Genomic DNA, 13,779 nt, shown 5'->3' on the forward strand with positions numbered 1-13,779 from the left:
TTATGCACAAGACAGACATCAGATTGAGCTGGACTGAGGGCTTGTATTTATGTACAAGCATATCCAATCAGGTTATTCAGCCAATCACAATCCAAGGAATAGACTGGCCCATGTGTGCACAATGGAATCTCCCATTGTGCCATAAATAGTTCTCTTTCATGAGAAGTAACTTTAGTCTTTGTCAAGTTATCCACAACTTGAACGCTGACCGAAAGTCCACTACACAATCCAACATATTTTTCAATTAATTTAGAACAAAAAACAAACAGCTTGATCTCTAAGTGGGAGTGGGACTTAAGTGGAAAGAAATAAAATAAGGTGAAGTTTGTAGTATCCTTCTAAAATAAAAACAAATTGGAGTAGACACCTTTGAGGATGTCTATTATGAAAACAAGGGACAGGATTCATTCACTCAACTAGCTGTTAACGGCCGTTCAACAGGGCTAAAAGAAGAAAAAGGGTGCATCATGTTAAGCAAAGAATTTAACTTACAACTTGTTGATTTATATCGAATGTAATTTCTATCGCATCTAATTTTAATCTTGAAGAATAAAACCAGATTGTAAATATCTTTTATACATAAAACTGATTTTAAGCCATTGGTGATATTTTACAGTGGGTAACCCATAGAACAAATGTGGTATTTTAGTGACTGCTGAAGTGAAAGTGATCGACACATGAAAGAAATAATAAAATGAACAGTAATCGTTGAATGAATGGGTCAAAATGAATTTAGTTAAGAGTAGGTAGTCTGCACCATTGTTCAAGTGCACCTGCTTAAGATAAAAATTAGTCGTGAACTGAGGAGTTTGTATTGAGGTTGAATCTTTTTCTAATCAGTATCTGGTTTTATTCTTTAAGCATCAGCTTAAGATTAAAATTAGATGCAATAGAAATTACATTCGATATAAATCAACAAGTTCTAAGTCAGATTCTTTGCTTGAGCATGACGCATCCATTTTATTTTAGCCCATTGACGTGCAGTTAACCTCTTAGCTAGTTGAGTGAATGAATCCTGTACCTTGTTAATTTTTTCATAATAGACATCCTCGAAGGTGTCTACTCCAATTTGTTTTTATTTTAGACTAGCCTGGGTGCCCGGCGTTGCCCGGGTATTTGGAGGGGTGTGTTGAGCAAAAACAAGTAGTAGGCAAGCAGGCAGGCTCGAACCTGTACCACGAAGGAGGAAAAGACTATGGAAAAAAAAAAAATGTGACGTCTTTGCCATTGCATCCGGCGCCAAACTGGAAGTGGTGAAGGTTTAAATTAAGGCTAGTCAATTGAAAAGAGGGGATGACTTTTGAAAATATCAGTGAAAAAAAGCGACCCCTGTTTGTAAAAAGTGCCCAGTTGAAGGAATTAATGTTTATGGCGATTTTTTCGATATTTGTTGTTCGAAGAGTCGTGCTTCGAAACGATACTGATCTTTTTTTTTTTTTTTTTTTTTTTTTTTTTACAAGGGTGTCACCACTTATCAAGGCCCAGAGGCCACTCAAGGATAAGGGTTAATAGGTATACATTAGTCATTGTGATTTTAGCATAGTAAACAGTGGGAATTTTGAAACTTGGATTACTTAGGGGGACGATTCAATTAGAACTTGTTCACATTGGACTTTTTCTTTTTTTTTTTTTTTCATAGGCATCAACTCATTATCAAGGTCAAAGAGGCAACTCAAGGATAAGGGTTAAAGAGTGTACAGTAGAAATAGGACAATATAATAATCATTAGTAATGAAAATTTGGTAAATTTGATAACTTATATGGAACGGCTCATCAAGAACTTATTTACGTTAGACTTGAAGACAACCATATTGTAGTCAGCCGGAAAGCAGGAAAACGGAAGACAATTCCACAGGCGTGCAGTTCTAAGAAAAAAGCTTTGTTCATGGAATCTACGTTTAGGTTTAGGCACAGATAAAGAGTGGGGGGAATTATTGATAGTGTTTACAGCTAGACGAGTGTTTCTTGTGAAAGTTTGGCGAGGGGGGACCATAGATTGAAGCTCAGTCGAACACTTTCCATGAAAATAACGATACATCAGAGACAAACTCGCAACATCTCTTCTGTGAGATAGAGGTTGCAAGGAAGAGAAAAGGACATCTCCTACGAGGCTACGAAGTCTATTTTATCCGTCACTTCTGTCGAAAGTTTTAAGCAGACATACAAACATACATAGATTTAAACAGATAGGTGAGATTTATATTATAGAAGGGTACTACAAACTCCCAAACTACACCTGTATTTCGTTTCTTTCCAATTAAGTTTCACTCCCACTTAGAGATCGATCTGGTTTTTTTTTTTTTTTTTTTTCTAAATTCATCAGAAAATATTAGGTGGACTCTGGATCCAGCATATTTCAATACGCCATTGTTCAGATGGCCTGTTCTTTGTTGGCTGAGGTGTATCGCCCTGTGCAGTCGTAGGTCAACTCTACCATCATGCTCTGCCTTCTCACCCTTTGAGAAGGGTTTAGTATATTGCTGATTGCCTGAAGTACCTCAACCGGGGAATGCCGATGGGGCTGCCCAGGTATATTTTTTTACAGATTAGAGTGCTCTTTTCCTAAGAAAACAATTTTGATGACACTGTGTCTAATTTGTAAGTGAAATTGATTTTTCTGTCCGCAAATAACGTTATCAAAGTGTAATATCTGTTCTTTGCTCAGTCAGTCTAAAGTAAATAAGTTCTTGATGAGCCGTTCCATATAAGTTATCAAATTTACCAAATTTTCATTACTAATGATTACTATATTGTCCAATTTCTACTGTACACTCTTTAACCCTTATCCTTGAGTGGCCTCTGGGCCTTGATAATGTGGTGATGCCTATGTAAAAAAAAAAAATAAAAAATAAAAAAATAAATCAAAGACTGACGCAGTTTCTAACTTTGCTGTTTCCAATTCAGAATGGCCCTCTTTTTTTTTTTCTTTTTTTTTTTTGGACAGCCGGAATTTCGGCTCTTGTAAATAATAGGCTTCAATAATTTAATGACGATTCCCGAGTTTTGACAACAAATTCCAAAATTGGCCAAGATATGCAGACAGTAAGTTGTCAAACGCTAAATTGGCCAATGAAAAAGGCAGTTACAGACGCCAATTTACTTTCTCGAATTTCGGATTTGTGACGATTTGCAGATGAAGAACGTCACCCATCTTCTATTTCGGCAACATCACTTCCTATTTCTTCTTCTAATGTTTCGTAAATATGCCTAATTCAAATTTATCGGCACCCGTCCTCCTCCATATCCAGATTTCCTTAATACTAACTCTAAGTCCAGGTGGCCACAAACTTCTCCACCCCTCCACGAAAAAGACCGAAATATTTTTTTTTTAAATTAAGTAATTAAAAGAATTTATCAGCCTCCGCCCCACAGTCTAGCCCTACCCCTCTCCCCCCCCCCAAAAAAAACAATCGCAAAAGTAAATCAAAAACATTACACTCTTCTAAACGAGCAAGAAAAAAAAAATGGATACTTGTGCATTTTTGGTACCGTGCTGAAATAATAAGATTACTTTGAAAACTATTCTTAACATGGCAAGGGGAGGGTGTTTTGTAACTATTCTGTGCTTTCACCTAACAATTTAATAATAAATATAGTATAATGAAGCTTGAATTTAGCCTGAAAAAAAATTATATATATATATATATATATATATATATATATATATTAAAATAGCATGGTATCAAAAATGCAAAAGCACCAAAAAATGTCTTATCGACAAGCTTTCAGAAGGCACGACAAGATTCGGGTATCTCCGGTGGCGGTGCCCAATATTATATCTGAATAATATTCATAAAGCTATACCTAGTATTGACCAGTTTAAATAAAAACATTGTCCTTAAGTTCTACGTAAAACAAAAGCTAAAATAAGAAAATAAAACTTAAGAAATAGTTTTGACAACTTTGAAAGAATCATTCCCGTCTCAAATCGAGTATGTTTTGCGCTTTTTTTTTCGCTACCCCTAAGTCCGAGTGGCAAGCCTTCGCCTGTTTTATTGTATATTTTGTTTTATAGTAAAGAAGCTTACTTACTCGGCGCTGTCCAGGAGTTATTACATTTCTTCTTTAAATCCGTAAATAATATTTAAAATATCGACCCTGAGCGAAGTAGTTATCTTTATTTAGTTAATAGCGTAAACAAAGATGACCAGTTTGTCCAGAATTGGTTTTAACTAGTTTCCCAACGGTATTATGTCGCTACTAGCAATGACTACATTATTGCTGTAATAATCAAATTTCATTTTGGTGCTTGTGCACTTTTGCTACCGCGCTATTTTTAAAGATTTTTTTTCTCATGGTTAAATTCAAGCTGTACGATATACTTTTTTATTATTATTAAATTGTTACGTGGGAGCAGGGAGCACAGAATAGTTACAAAACACCCTCCCCGTGTTAAGAATGGCTTTCAAAATAAAATTATTTCAACAAAATTAGCAAAAACAAACAAAACAAAGATTAAACAAAATGAAAGTAAATGTTTCCGCTTCGTGTTTTCTGTCCCTTGTTAGTGAATAAGAAATCCTTCTAGACTGAAGCAATTTTAAATGTTTGCATCAATCTGGTTGGTTGGTTGGTTTTGTTTTACGGCATATCAACCCTTTTCGGGTTATTTAATGCCGAATCCAAAGATTTTGAAGAAAATTTTTTTTAATAGAATATATTTGTTGTTTTCACGTCGGTTTCTATTTAACCCATAGTTGTGGGACCCTAACAGCTACTACCACTCCGGGTCAGAGTGGACCTGGGAGCAATGGTAATTAAAGGGTGGCTTCACACTCCCCAAAGCCCACAAGCTGGGGCCTCACCACACCAAACACCACCACTGGAATCACTGGATATAGTTTAAAGGTCATATCAATCTGGAGTGTCCCTGTTGAAGAGCTGGATTGTTACTTATGCAGAATACGGACCATGCTGAAATAATTACGGTATTATTTAGAAACTCATTCTTAACACGAGGAAGGAGGCTTTTAAAAAACTATTCTGTACTTTCATCTAAGAATCTAATAAACAAAAGATATTGTAAAAAAAAACTGCATTCAATTTGAAAATCCTATCTAAAAAAAAAAAAAAAAAAATGGCACGGTCCGTATTACTATTCTGAATAAGTACCGCTGTATTTTCCCTCCCCGTTAAAACCAATCTCGTGTCTAACATTGCCCTTGTGGGGAGGCAATCAAATAAGGATCCTCGAGTAATACCGGTTAGGTCGAACTAATCTGAAATAAAATAGTCATTTACAAACGAATTTAATTATAATAAAACCCTCCAAATTACAAAATAAATACAGTTATAATAATTTAATTGTCATTTTTTTTTGTATTTGTGACGTAATTATTTAGAATGAAACAGATTCGTATCCTTTATTTCGATTTTAAACGTCGTGAACGCGACAAGCACTTGCGATTCTCGATATCGAGTGTTGCTTCTTAGAGATAAAAAAGCAAACAAGATAAACACAGTGTATGTAATATGTAGATAGAAGAAATATATGAATATTCAACTGTATATACTTACATCTTCGAAGATAGATCCAACGTTAGCGCTTACTAGTAAAATCCTTGTATGTGAGATATCTCCCATTCCTCCCATGTGTGCTATATATTTTTTTTAATGTCGAGTGCTTTTTTGAAAGGTTGCTTTTAATAATATATATAAATATTTATCTTTATATAAGTTTACAATCATGAGTATTAAAAAATAAATAAAAAAACAAATAAATGGTATTTATTTATTTAAATGTTATGTTATGGGATGCTCAATATTATAAATTAAAACTATATACATATATACTTCTTATATTTGCATGAGATTTTTATATATTCATCTATATACATATATATGCATATATATATATATAAATATATGTATGTATATATTAGTATAAAAAATATACTTATGGCAAGTGAGCTACCCAGAAACGTTTGTGTTTCATTCCATCGATGGAATTCGTCAGGCTAACAGTCTATATACATGCGTGTGTGTGTGTTATTATGAATTATAAGTATTGCACACTGATTTTTATAAATATATATGATGCCGACCCCAAAACCGGCAGAATCCTATTATTGTGTCTTGTAAGGGTGTGGCCGTGTTCTTGGGTCGGTCTCTATCAGGTGCTAGGGTCCCTTACGGGTGTATTTATTTTAAAATTATAGCTGACGACGATGTATAGGGAAGCGGTCTCCATATCACAGTTCTTCCTGGTAAGACTGCTCTAAAAACAAGCACTTCTCTGACACTCCTACTCTCTAATCGACTCTTAGTCTTTCACCTTCGGACGAAGCCTTCATTACTTCTCTGCCTATCTAACTCTCTCTCTCTCTCCCTCTCTCTCTCTCTCTCTTTCCCTCTCTCTGTATTACGAGACTCCCTATCCCCCTCGCTAGAGGATCGCATATTAAACCCACTCTATATCAAACTCACCCCCCCTCTCTCTCTCTCTCTCTCTCTCTCTCTCTCTCTCTCTCTCTCTCTCCACCAGGGATGCGTTTCTTTTACGTCAGTGCCCCCCCCGTCTTTGACTATCTGTCTCTCTTTCTCTCAGACACGCATACACACATACATACATACATACATACATATAAACACACTATCAGACTTGTAATCATTTTTTTAACCTAAACTTTACCTTTTCTTCTTTTTATTATAACGCCTCGTCTTTCTATCTTCCTCTTTCTCCCTCTCCTTCCTACTTTAGTCAGATCGTTACGCCGTATCAACCCTTTTTGGGTCATATTTATTTTTTTATTCAACGTCGGTTTTAGGTCATACGAGAAAGTCCAGCATTTTATAAATTTAACTTCGATTAAAAATATGAAATTATTTATTTATTACTTATTTACCTCGCCTCATATTCTGATTAACATAAATTCAGTGTTGACTGTTGATTAAAAACTAAGGGACATATTTTGACCTTACACCGTCATGTCGGAAACGACGTATCACATGTGCTAATATTGGCGATATTTGCTCGGCGTTGTCCGGTAGGGGTACATTACCGGGTTTGGAAGAAGTAAACAAAAAATAATTGAAAATATTTACATTTTTAAAAATAGGATTTTTCAAAATTCGTTATAAAAAATAAAGATAAATCAATGTATATTTATCAAATTTTACAAACAGACTAGAAATACGTATTCGAGATGTTATTTCATCGTTCTATGTGGGCATTAAACAGTTTCTTGAAAGCCGCATTCAACAACACAGCCAAAACGCGTGCATTAAATGTTCCTATTTACAATGCCTCCCCACGGGACAGAGTTAGACACCAGGGTCGTTTTTTAACGTGGAGAAAAGGAACAAAAATAAAAATTGTCTCAGTCGTGAAGGATTTATCCTCCACTGACAGAGAACAAGAAATTGATGTGCAGCAATGCAGCAGTCACTGCAGCAGCACTGCAGCCTGCAGCATCTGAAGAACAGATACTACACTTTGATCTTGTCCCGAAAGAATCTAGTCATGTTTACATTTTTTAAATGTGTTTTTTTTTAAATTTTAATTCGTTTCATTTTTTTTTTAAATTTCAATAAATAATGTAAATAAAAAGAAGGTGCATTTTTAGATTGAACCTTTAAAAATACTTTATAATGTACGTACCCGTATCATCTAATTGATAAAGTATTTTTTTAAACTAAGAAAATCAAATTTTATTGCAAAGCGAGGCGTCCGCCATGTTTTATAAATAAGGGGGAGACAACTCACCGCTTCTACGCTATTTGGAAGAAATTTTGTAGTTGATAAATGGAGTTTTCAGATAAAAAAAACAATAGTTTCAACTGATTTTTTGTCAATTCTAATAGGTTACAATGGTAGCTTCCAAAGTATGCAGTCGAAATTACCCGAATATGACTGAATCATTAAACAAAACAACTTTAATCGTGTTAGCAAATGAAAAATGTCCGCCATCTTGTTTAAATCAAAATGGAAAATGACCTCCTTTTTGAACTCTCTTGTGATCGTTTTCATCAAATTCTATTTTCTACCTTATCGATTTTCGTAATTATTTTGATAATCATCTTAAAAATACGAGGAATACGTAGACACCATTGTTTTTATGTGAAATTCAGTATTACGATTTCCGAAATTTCGTCCCAATAGTGTAGAAGCGCCGATAACTCAATCCGAACTATCGAGATAAAGATCAGCTTTGTAATTGATATTATTAAAATCGCTAAAAATCATTAAAAAAAACAAACGATTATTATATATGAAACCACTTGATCAATTTACGTGATTTTTGGAATATGACATCTTCGTTCTGCAATTTATTTATTTTATTTATTTATTTATTTATTTTATTTTATTATTTATTTATTTATTTATTTATTTTTGTAAATAGGTTTAATTCTATATAAACAACAAAGTGTTTGTGGTACTTATGCAGAATACAAACCGTGCTTTTTTAGAAAGAATTTTCAAGTTAAATCTAATTTTTACGACATCTTTTGTTTACTGTTCGATGAAAGTTGTAGAGGACTAGGATATATATATATATATATATATATATATATATATATATATCCTAATCCCGTTACAAAAGAAAATAATGAAACGAAGGGAATGAAGGAAACAAAAACTGCTGGATAAAATAAACGTGTCGTTTATTTACTGTTGAAGAATGAATGCTTTAGGTGTAACACGTGTTCATGTCCGCACGGGTGTCACCATCGTTTGTTGCAGGACTGGTGGTATAGAAAGAGAAGGGAATGTGTGTTCATCACATGTCCGGGTCACCATCATTTGTTCGCACGTGGAAAGAGGAGTGAGTAATGCAGTGGAACGAGAAATGGCCGTCCGGCGTGTAGACAGAGAAAAAGAGAGAGGGATGACATCAGTTAAGCTATGCGTCATGTTAGCAGTCTGCTACGCGAAGGTATTCTCAGGCACAAGTTGTATATAGAGAGAGAAAGAGTGAGAATGTCAATCCAGTTCATGGAGAGAGAAAGCGTATAAGGTGTATGTACTGCCTGTTAACTCTTGTCCCACGCATAGTAGCGGGTGGCGTGAGGCACGCGCGGGCGCGCCTGCCGAAATGGCGCGCTGTTGGTCCGGCGACCGTTCAGCTCGGAAGCTGGTCCAAAAAGAAAGAAGCTGCTTATTGCTCTTGCTTTTATAGTTGTTTCCGGTGGTCTTTTGCGCATGTGTGGATTTCCTTTGAAAGGGGAAGTGACGTTGCCCATGTGTGCGTACGTGTGCACATATGTGAGTACATGTGTGTACGTTAGCGGGTGTGTGTGTGTACCCGTGAATGTGAGTGTATGTACGTGAACGTGAATATATCTACGTGTGTGTACATGTGCGTGTATGTTTGTGTGCGCGTATGTATATGACAAGAAATATGGCTTGAGATGTGAACGCATGTTTTTTGTGTGTGACTAGAAAGGCTCGCGCAAAGTACAGAATCGTAAAAAATAACACCCTCCAAATGTTAAGAATAGGTTTCTAAAGAAGGTTATTATTATTTCAGCACGGTCCGTATTCTGTAGAAGTACCCCTTTTCTTTATCTATCTACTATTATATAAAAGGAACTGTGTGTGTGTGTGTGTGTGTGTGTGTGTGTGTGTGTGTGTGTGTGTGAAAGAGAGTTTTCCTTCTATAGACTCCAAAACAGCTGAGCCGATTTTGATGAAAGTACACACAATATTATTATTTATTAATTTGTTAATTTATTTTTTGCAAACTATTATGATCACTAAAGATGAGGATAATAGTCCTCAATAAAAAGATTAATAAATAATACTCATCTCAATAATGAATTCCAATTAAATAATTTATATACCATTCGGTGCGGACCCGACGATGGAAGATCAGATGTAAATCCAACCTTGATCGCCCTTGGTGCAGTGGATAGAGACGTTGAATCTCTACGGTTCCAGGTGAGAATTGTTTGAAGATAGCGTTTCAATCCTACCCAAAGCCGGCCAGAGGCTTACTTGGCCAAAATGTGGTGAGACAACAACAACTATGGAAGGCAGTAATTGCTGAGGATACAGTTAGGAGATTCGGAGTTACTAATCCCATCGCGGTTACCACCAGACGAAGGCCAGAGGAATAGTTGGCCGAAACGTCATGAAACGACAACAAAAAAAAAAAATTAGGATAATAGTCCGCAATAAATAAATTTATAAATTAAGAATAATTATAATAAGATAATTAATCATGTGTTCATTTTTTTTATTATATTGAAGCGGTTAGCTTGTAAAATAACGGCCAAATTTTAACAACTCACTTTCGAAACAACGACAGGGCGAATCAATCCAACGTATTAATTCGTTGTTGGTTTTCGTGGATATATTTTTTTTATTTTGCAATTACTACTTTGTTTTCGGAATATTGTGGATTATTTTGTATTTTTAAAGACAGTCTAGTGATTTTCTAGAATAGCTTACAAAGCAAAAATAAGGGTGACAAAATAAATGTTACCAAAGGCAACATTAGTTACCTTCCTGAATTTTTGAGATGAGGATTGGTTATTTGTATTATTTGGATTCTTCAGACTACTGTTCTCATTTTGAGTGTCATCGTTACTACGTTTCGGTCGATGTAACCTCCAACCTTCTTCATATGTATCTTGTCGAACTCGGGGATATTTCTGTCAAAGTCGGGAATTTGGATGAAATTTCGAATGCAGCGCTTCATTTACTTCACGGGGGTAGCATGCTCTCGTTCTGTCAGCCATGATTGGATAGAGGTTCTAAGTAATTTGCAATTCTATGTTTCGTTTGTCCACACTGAGTTGTTAGAGTACTTGGGAAAATCAATTATAAAAAGGCTATTCTCCTGAAGGTTGAAAGTTCAATTCTCCATGTAGGCGACCAAAAAAATACAATTGCGAATTACTTAGGACATCTACTCCGACATAGCTGACAGAACGAGAGCATAAATAGTTCCGTTTTAAATTCCGTCCAGATTCTCAACTTTAACAGAAACGTTCCCGAGTTAAACAAGACACATTTGAAGAAGGTCGGAGATTACATTGACCAAAATGTTGTGAAAATAACACTCAAGATGAGAATAGTAGTCCGGAAAATCCAAATAAGACAAACAAAGTTACTCTTCTACCTAGCTGGATAAGGGAGACTATGTAGGGTGTTGAGCAGCGATATATCTGTTCACATAACATTTAAACTTTTGCATGTCAGTACATTTAAGGAAACAGGAACTAGGAAGGATTTCCAATATCTAGCAGTTCGAGGGAAGAAATTATTAGAGTAGAAAGCTTACAGTTAGGGGTGGGATTTTGCTGCTTATCGGGTTAGTCAGGTATACTTAGGTCGGTGGTTGGGGGAGGGGGAAACACAACCACTACGAGTTTGTCAAAGCACATTCCATTAAAATACTTGTAAAATAGGTACAGGAATGCAACACTGCAGTGAAGAAGCAGAGGTTGCAGTTTGCTTAGGTTGGAGATTCTATTTTGGACCCTGTCAAAAAGCAAGATATTTGTGGTAGATTCACCATTGCAGATGTGGCAACAATACTCCATGCATAGGTGAATGGTGGCTTTGTAGAGATATAGAATAGTTTCAGATGTGAGTAGTCTCCTAGCATAGTAGAGAGAGAGAAAGAGAGAGAGAGAGAGAGAGAGAGAGAGAGAGAGAGAGAGAGAGAGAGAGAGAGACCACCTTCTTTGCATCAGCCTTGGCAATGTCTTTAATGTATTTGTTCCAATTCTTGTTAGCTGTGATCATTAAACAGAAGTTTGAACAAACGGCTCGGTTTTCATGTAGCGTATTATTAGTCATGACAATCAATGGTTGTTATTTCAAAATTTGTTTGGTTGTTTTCATTCATCCAACTTCACGAATCAAAAATGGTAGTCGATTCCTTTTTTTTTTTTAAATTCGTTAATTTCAATCAAAACTAAAAAAAAAAAAAATGCCTACTCTAATCTAAATTATCCCCTGGGACTTAGGGTTAGTGATATCATGAGCCTTTATATTGTAACTATCTTATTTTGCTTGTTTTTAATTTCTCGGCTGTTAGCTATACTATACTATTGTCTGATTAAGATTTGCAAAATAAAAATGAAAATAAAAAAGAAAAAGAAATGCACTAAAATTTAAAAAAAAAAAAAAAAAAAATTAAAACGGTTGTGGATTAATTTGTCCTGTCACTGTTAAGGAAATCAGACAAGTAATTTGGCACTATTTGGGAAGCTAACTGCTTCAATATAAGCTATTTGTTAAATTTCGTTTTAGTTTTGTAATAAATAAAAAATATCACTACCTGAGAACTCACTGTTCAAATTCTTCGGTCGAACAATCACAGGCAACATGAATTGGAACAAATACATTGAGGACATTGCCAAGGCTGCTGCAAATCAGATGGGCCTCCTCTACCATGCTACAAAAATTACTCACACATGAGAGTATCCAGTATCTCTATAAAGAGATATTCATTCATGGATATACGAGGAAAGAGACTCTCCCTGGACTGAACACGAAGAACACGACACATAGTCTTTATCTGTGCCTAAACCAAAGCGTAGATTCCATAACAAAGCTTCTTTCTTAGAACTGCACGCCTGTGGAATTGTCTTCCGTTTTCCTGCTTTCCAGCTGACTACAATATGGTTGTCTTCAAGTCTAACGTAAATAAGTTCTTGATGAACCGTTCCATATAAGTTATCAAATTTAACAAATTTTTATTACTAATGATTATTATATTGTCCAATTTCTACTGTACACTCTTTAACCCTTATCCTTGAGTGGCCTCTTGGTCTTGATAATGTGTTGATGCCTATGAAAAAAAAAAAAGAGAAAAAGTCCAATGTGAACAAGTTCTAATTGAATCGTCCCCCTAAGTAATCCAAGTTTCAAAATTCCCACTGTTTACTATGCTAAAATCACAATGACTAATGTATACCTATTAACCCTTATCCTCGAGTGGCCTCTGGGCCTTGATAAGTGGTGACACCCATGTAAAAAAAAAAAAAAAAATATGTTAATAAACTTCCCTTGTTTTCTATTTAAACCTACAGTACGTATTAATTCCTTTATTTCCTTCACGGAATATGGTCTCTTGATCATCCCTATATTAATACCACCACAGGATATTTCACCGATATCTCTATAAAGCCACCATTCTATTCTGCCCTTAACTCGCCAGAAGAAATAGCACCTATTGAAAGAAAATAAAATGCACTTGCGAATGATTACAAATCCAAACATTGGGAGAGTTAGTTGCTATTTCTTTTGACGAGTTAAGGGCAGAATAGATTCATTAATTGATTATAATAATTAAGTGAATGATTTTGCACTATGAAACAGTTGCTGCCAAAATTGTGAATGTCAACATAATTAAAGGAATAAATTATAAGATGGTCAACATCTTAAAATTTGGAATATAGATTTTTGTCATTTGTTTGTTATATGCTCTTTATATGTTATATTGAGCTTCATAAATTAGGATTAGTATATTTTAAAAAAAAACTCCTCGGCCTAACGTTCATAGGAAACATGAGTTGGAACAATTACATTGAGAGCATTGCCAGGACCGCTGCAAAGAAGTTTGGCGGTATTTATTTGCTCCCCCACTGAGCAAATTAGGCACAAGGCCGATTTTTAATGTGAGGAGTGAAGGGGAAATGAGGACCAACTCCCCGGCGAGTAGGGGAGCTGGATAGTGACAATTGGTATGAAGGGTTGCCCCTACATGGACCAGAAGATTGCCACAAGGGCAATGGTCTTTGCTTGCAGCATCTGCCGAAACAGATACTACACTTTGAGATATTAAATTTTTTTATTCACAGGAAAAAAATATACAATTGGGA

At 35.3% G+C, this 13,779-nt stretch overlaps 1 protein-coding gene across 4 annotated transcripts in view; it reads right to left on the reverse strand.

Moving 5' to 3' along the window:
* The window catches only part of LOC145266913 (inositol polyphosphate-5-phosphatase A-like), a 729,402-nt gene extending 723,675 nt beyond the window's left edge, over window positions 1-5,727 (reverse strand). For all 4 annotated transcript variants that reach the window (XM_080122706.1, XM_080122705.1, XM_080122704.1 and 1 more), the window contains exon 1: window positions 5,518-5,727. In XM_080122706.1, coding sequence (XP_079978832.1) covers window positions 5,518-5,592 — 75 coding nt within the window. In that variant the 5' untranslated portion in view covers window positions 5,593-5,727. The remainder of the gene's footprint in view (window positions 1-5,517) is intronic.
* Window positions 5,728-13,779: the final 8,052 nt, after the last annotated feature.

The sequence above is a fragment of the Euprymna scolopes genome, chromosome 42, assembly GCF_053919585.1.
Source record: "Euprymna scolopes isolate OS-2025 chromosome 42, ASM5391958v1, whole genome shotgun sequence".
NCBI lineage: Eukaryota > Metazoa > Mollusca > Cephalopoda > Sepiida > Sepiolidae > Euprymna > Euprymna scolopes.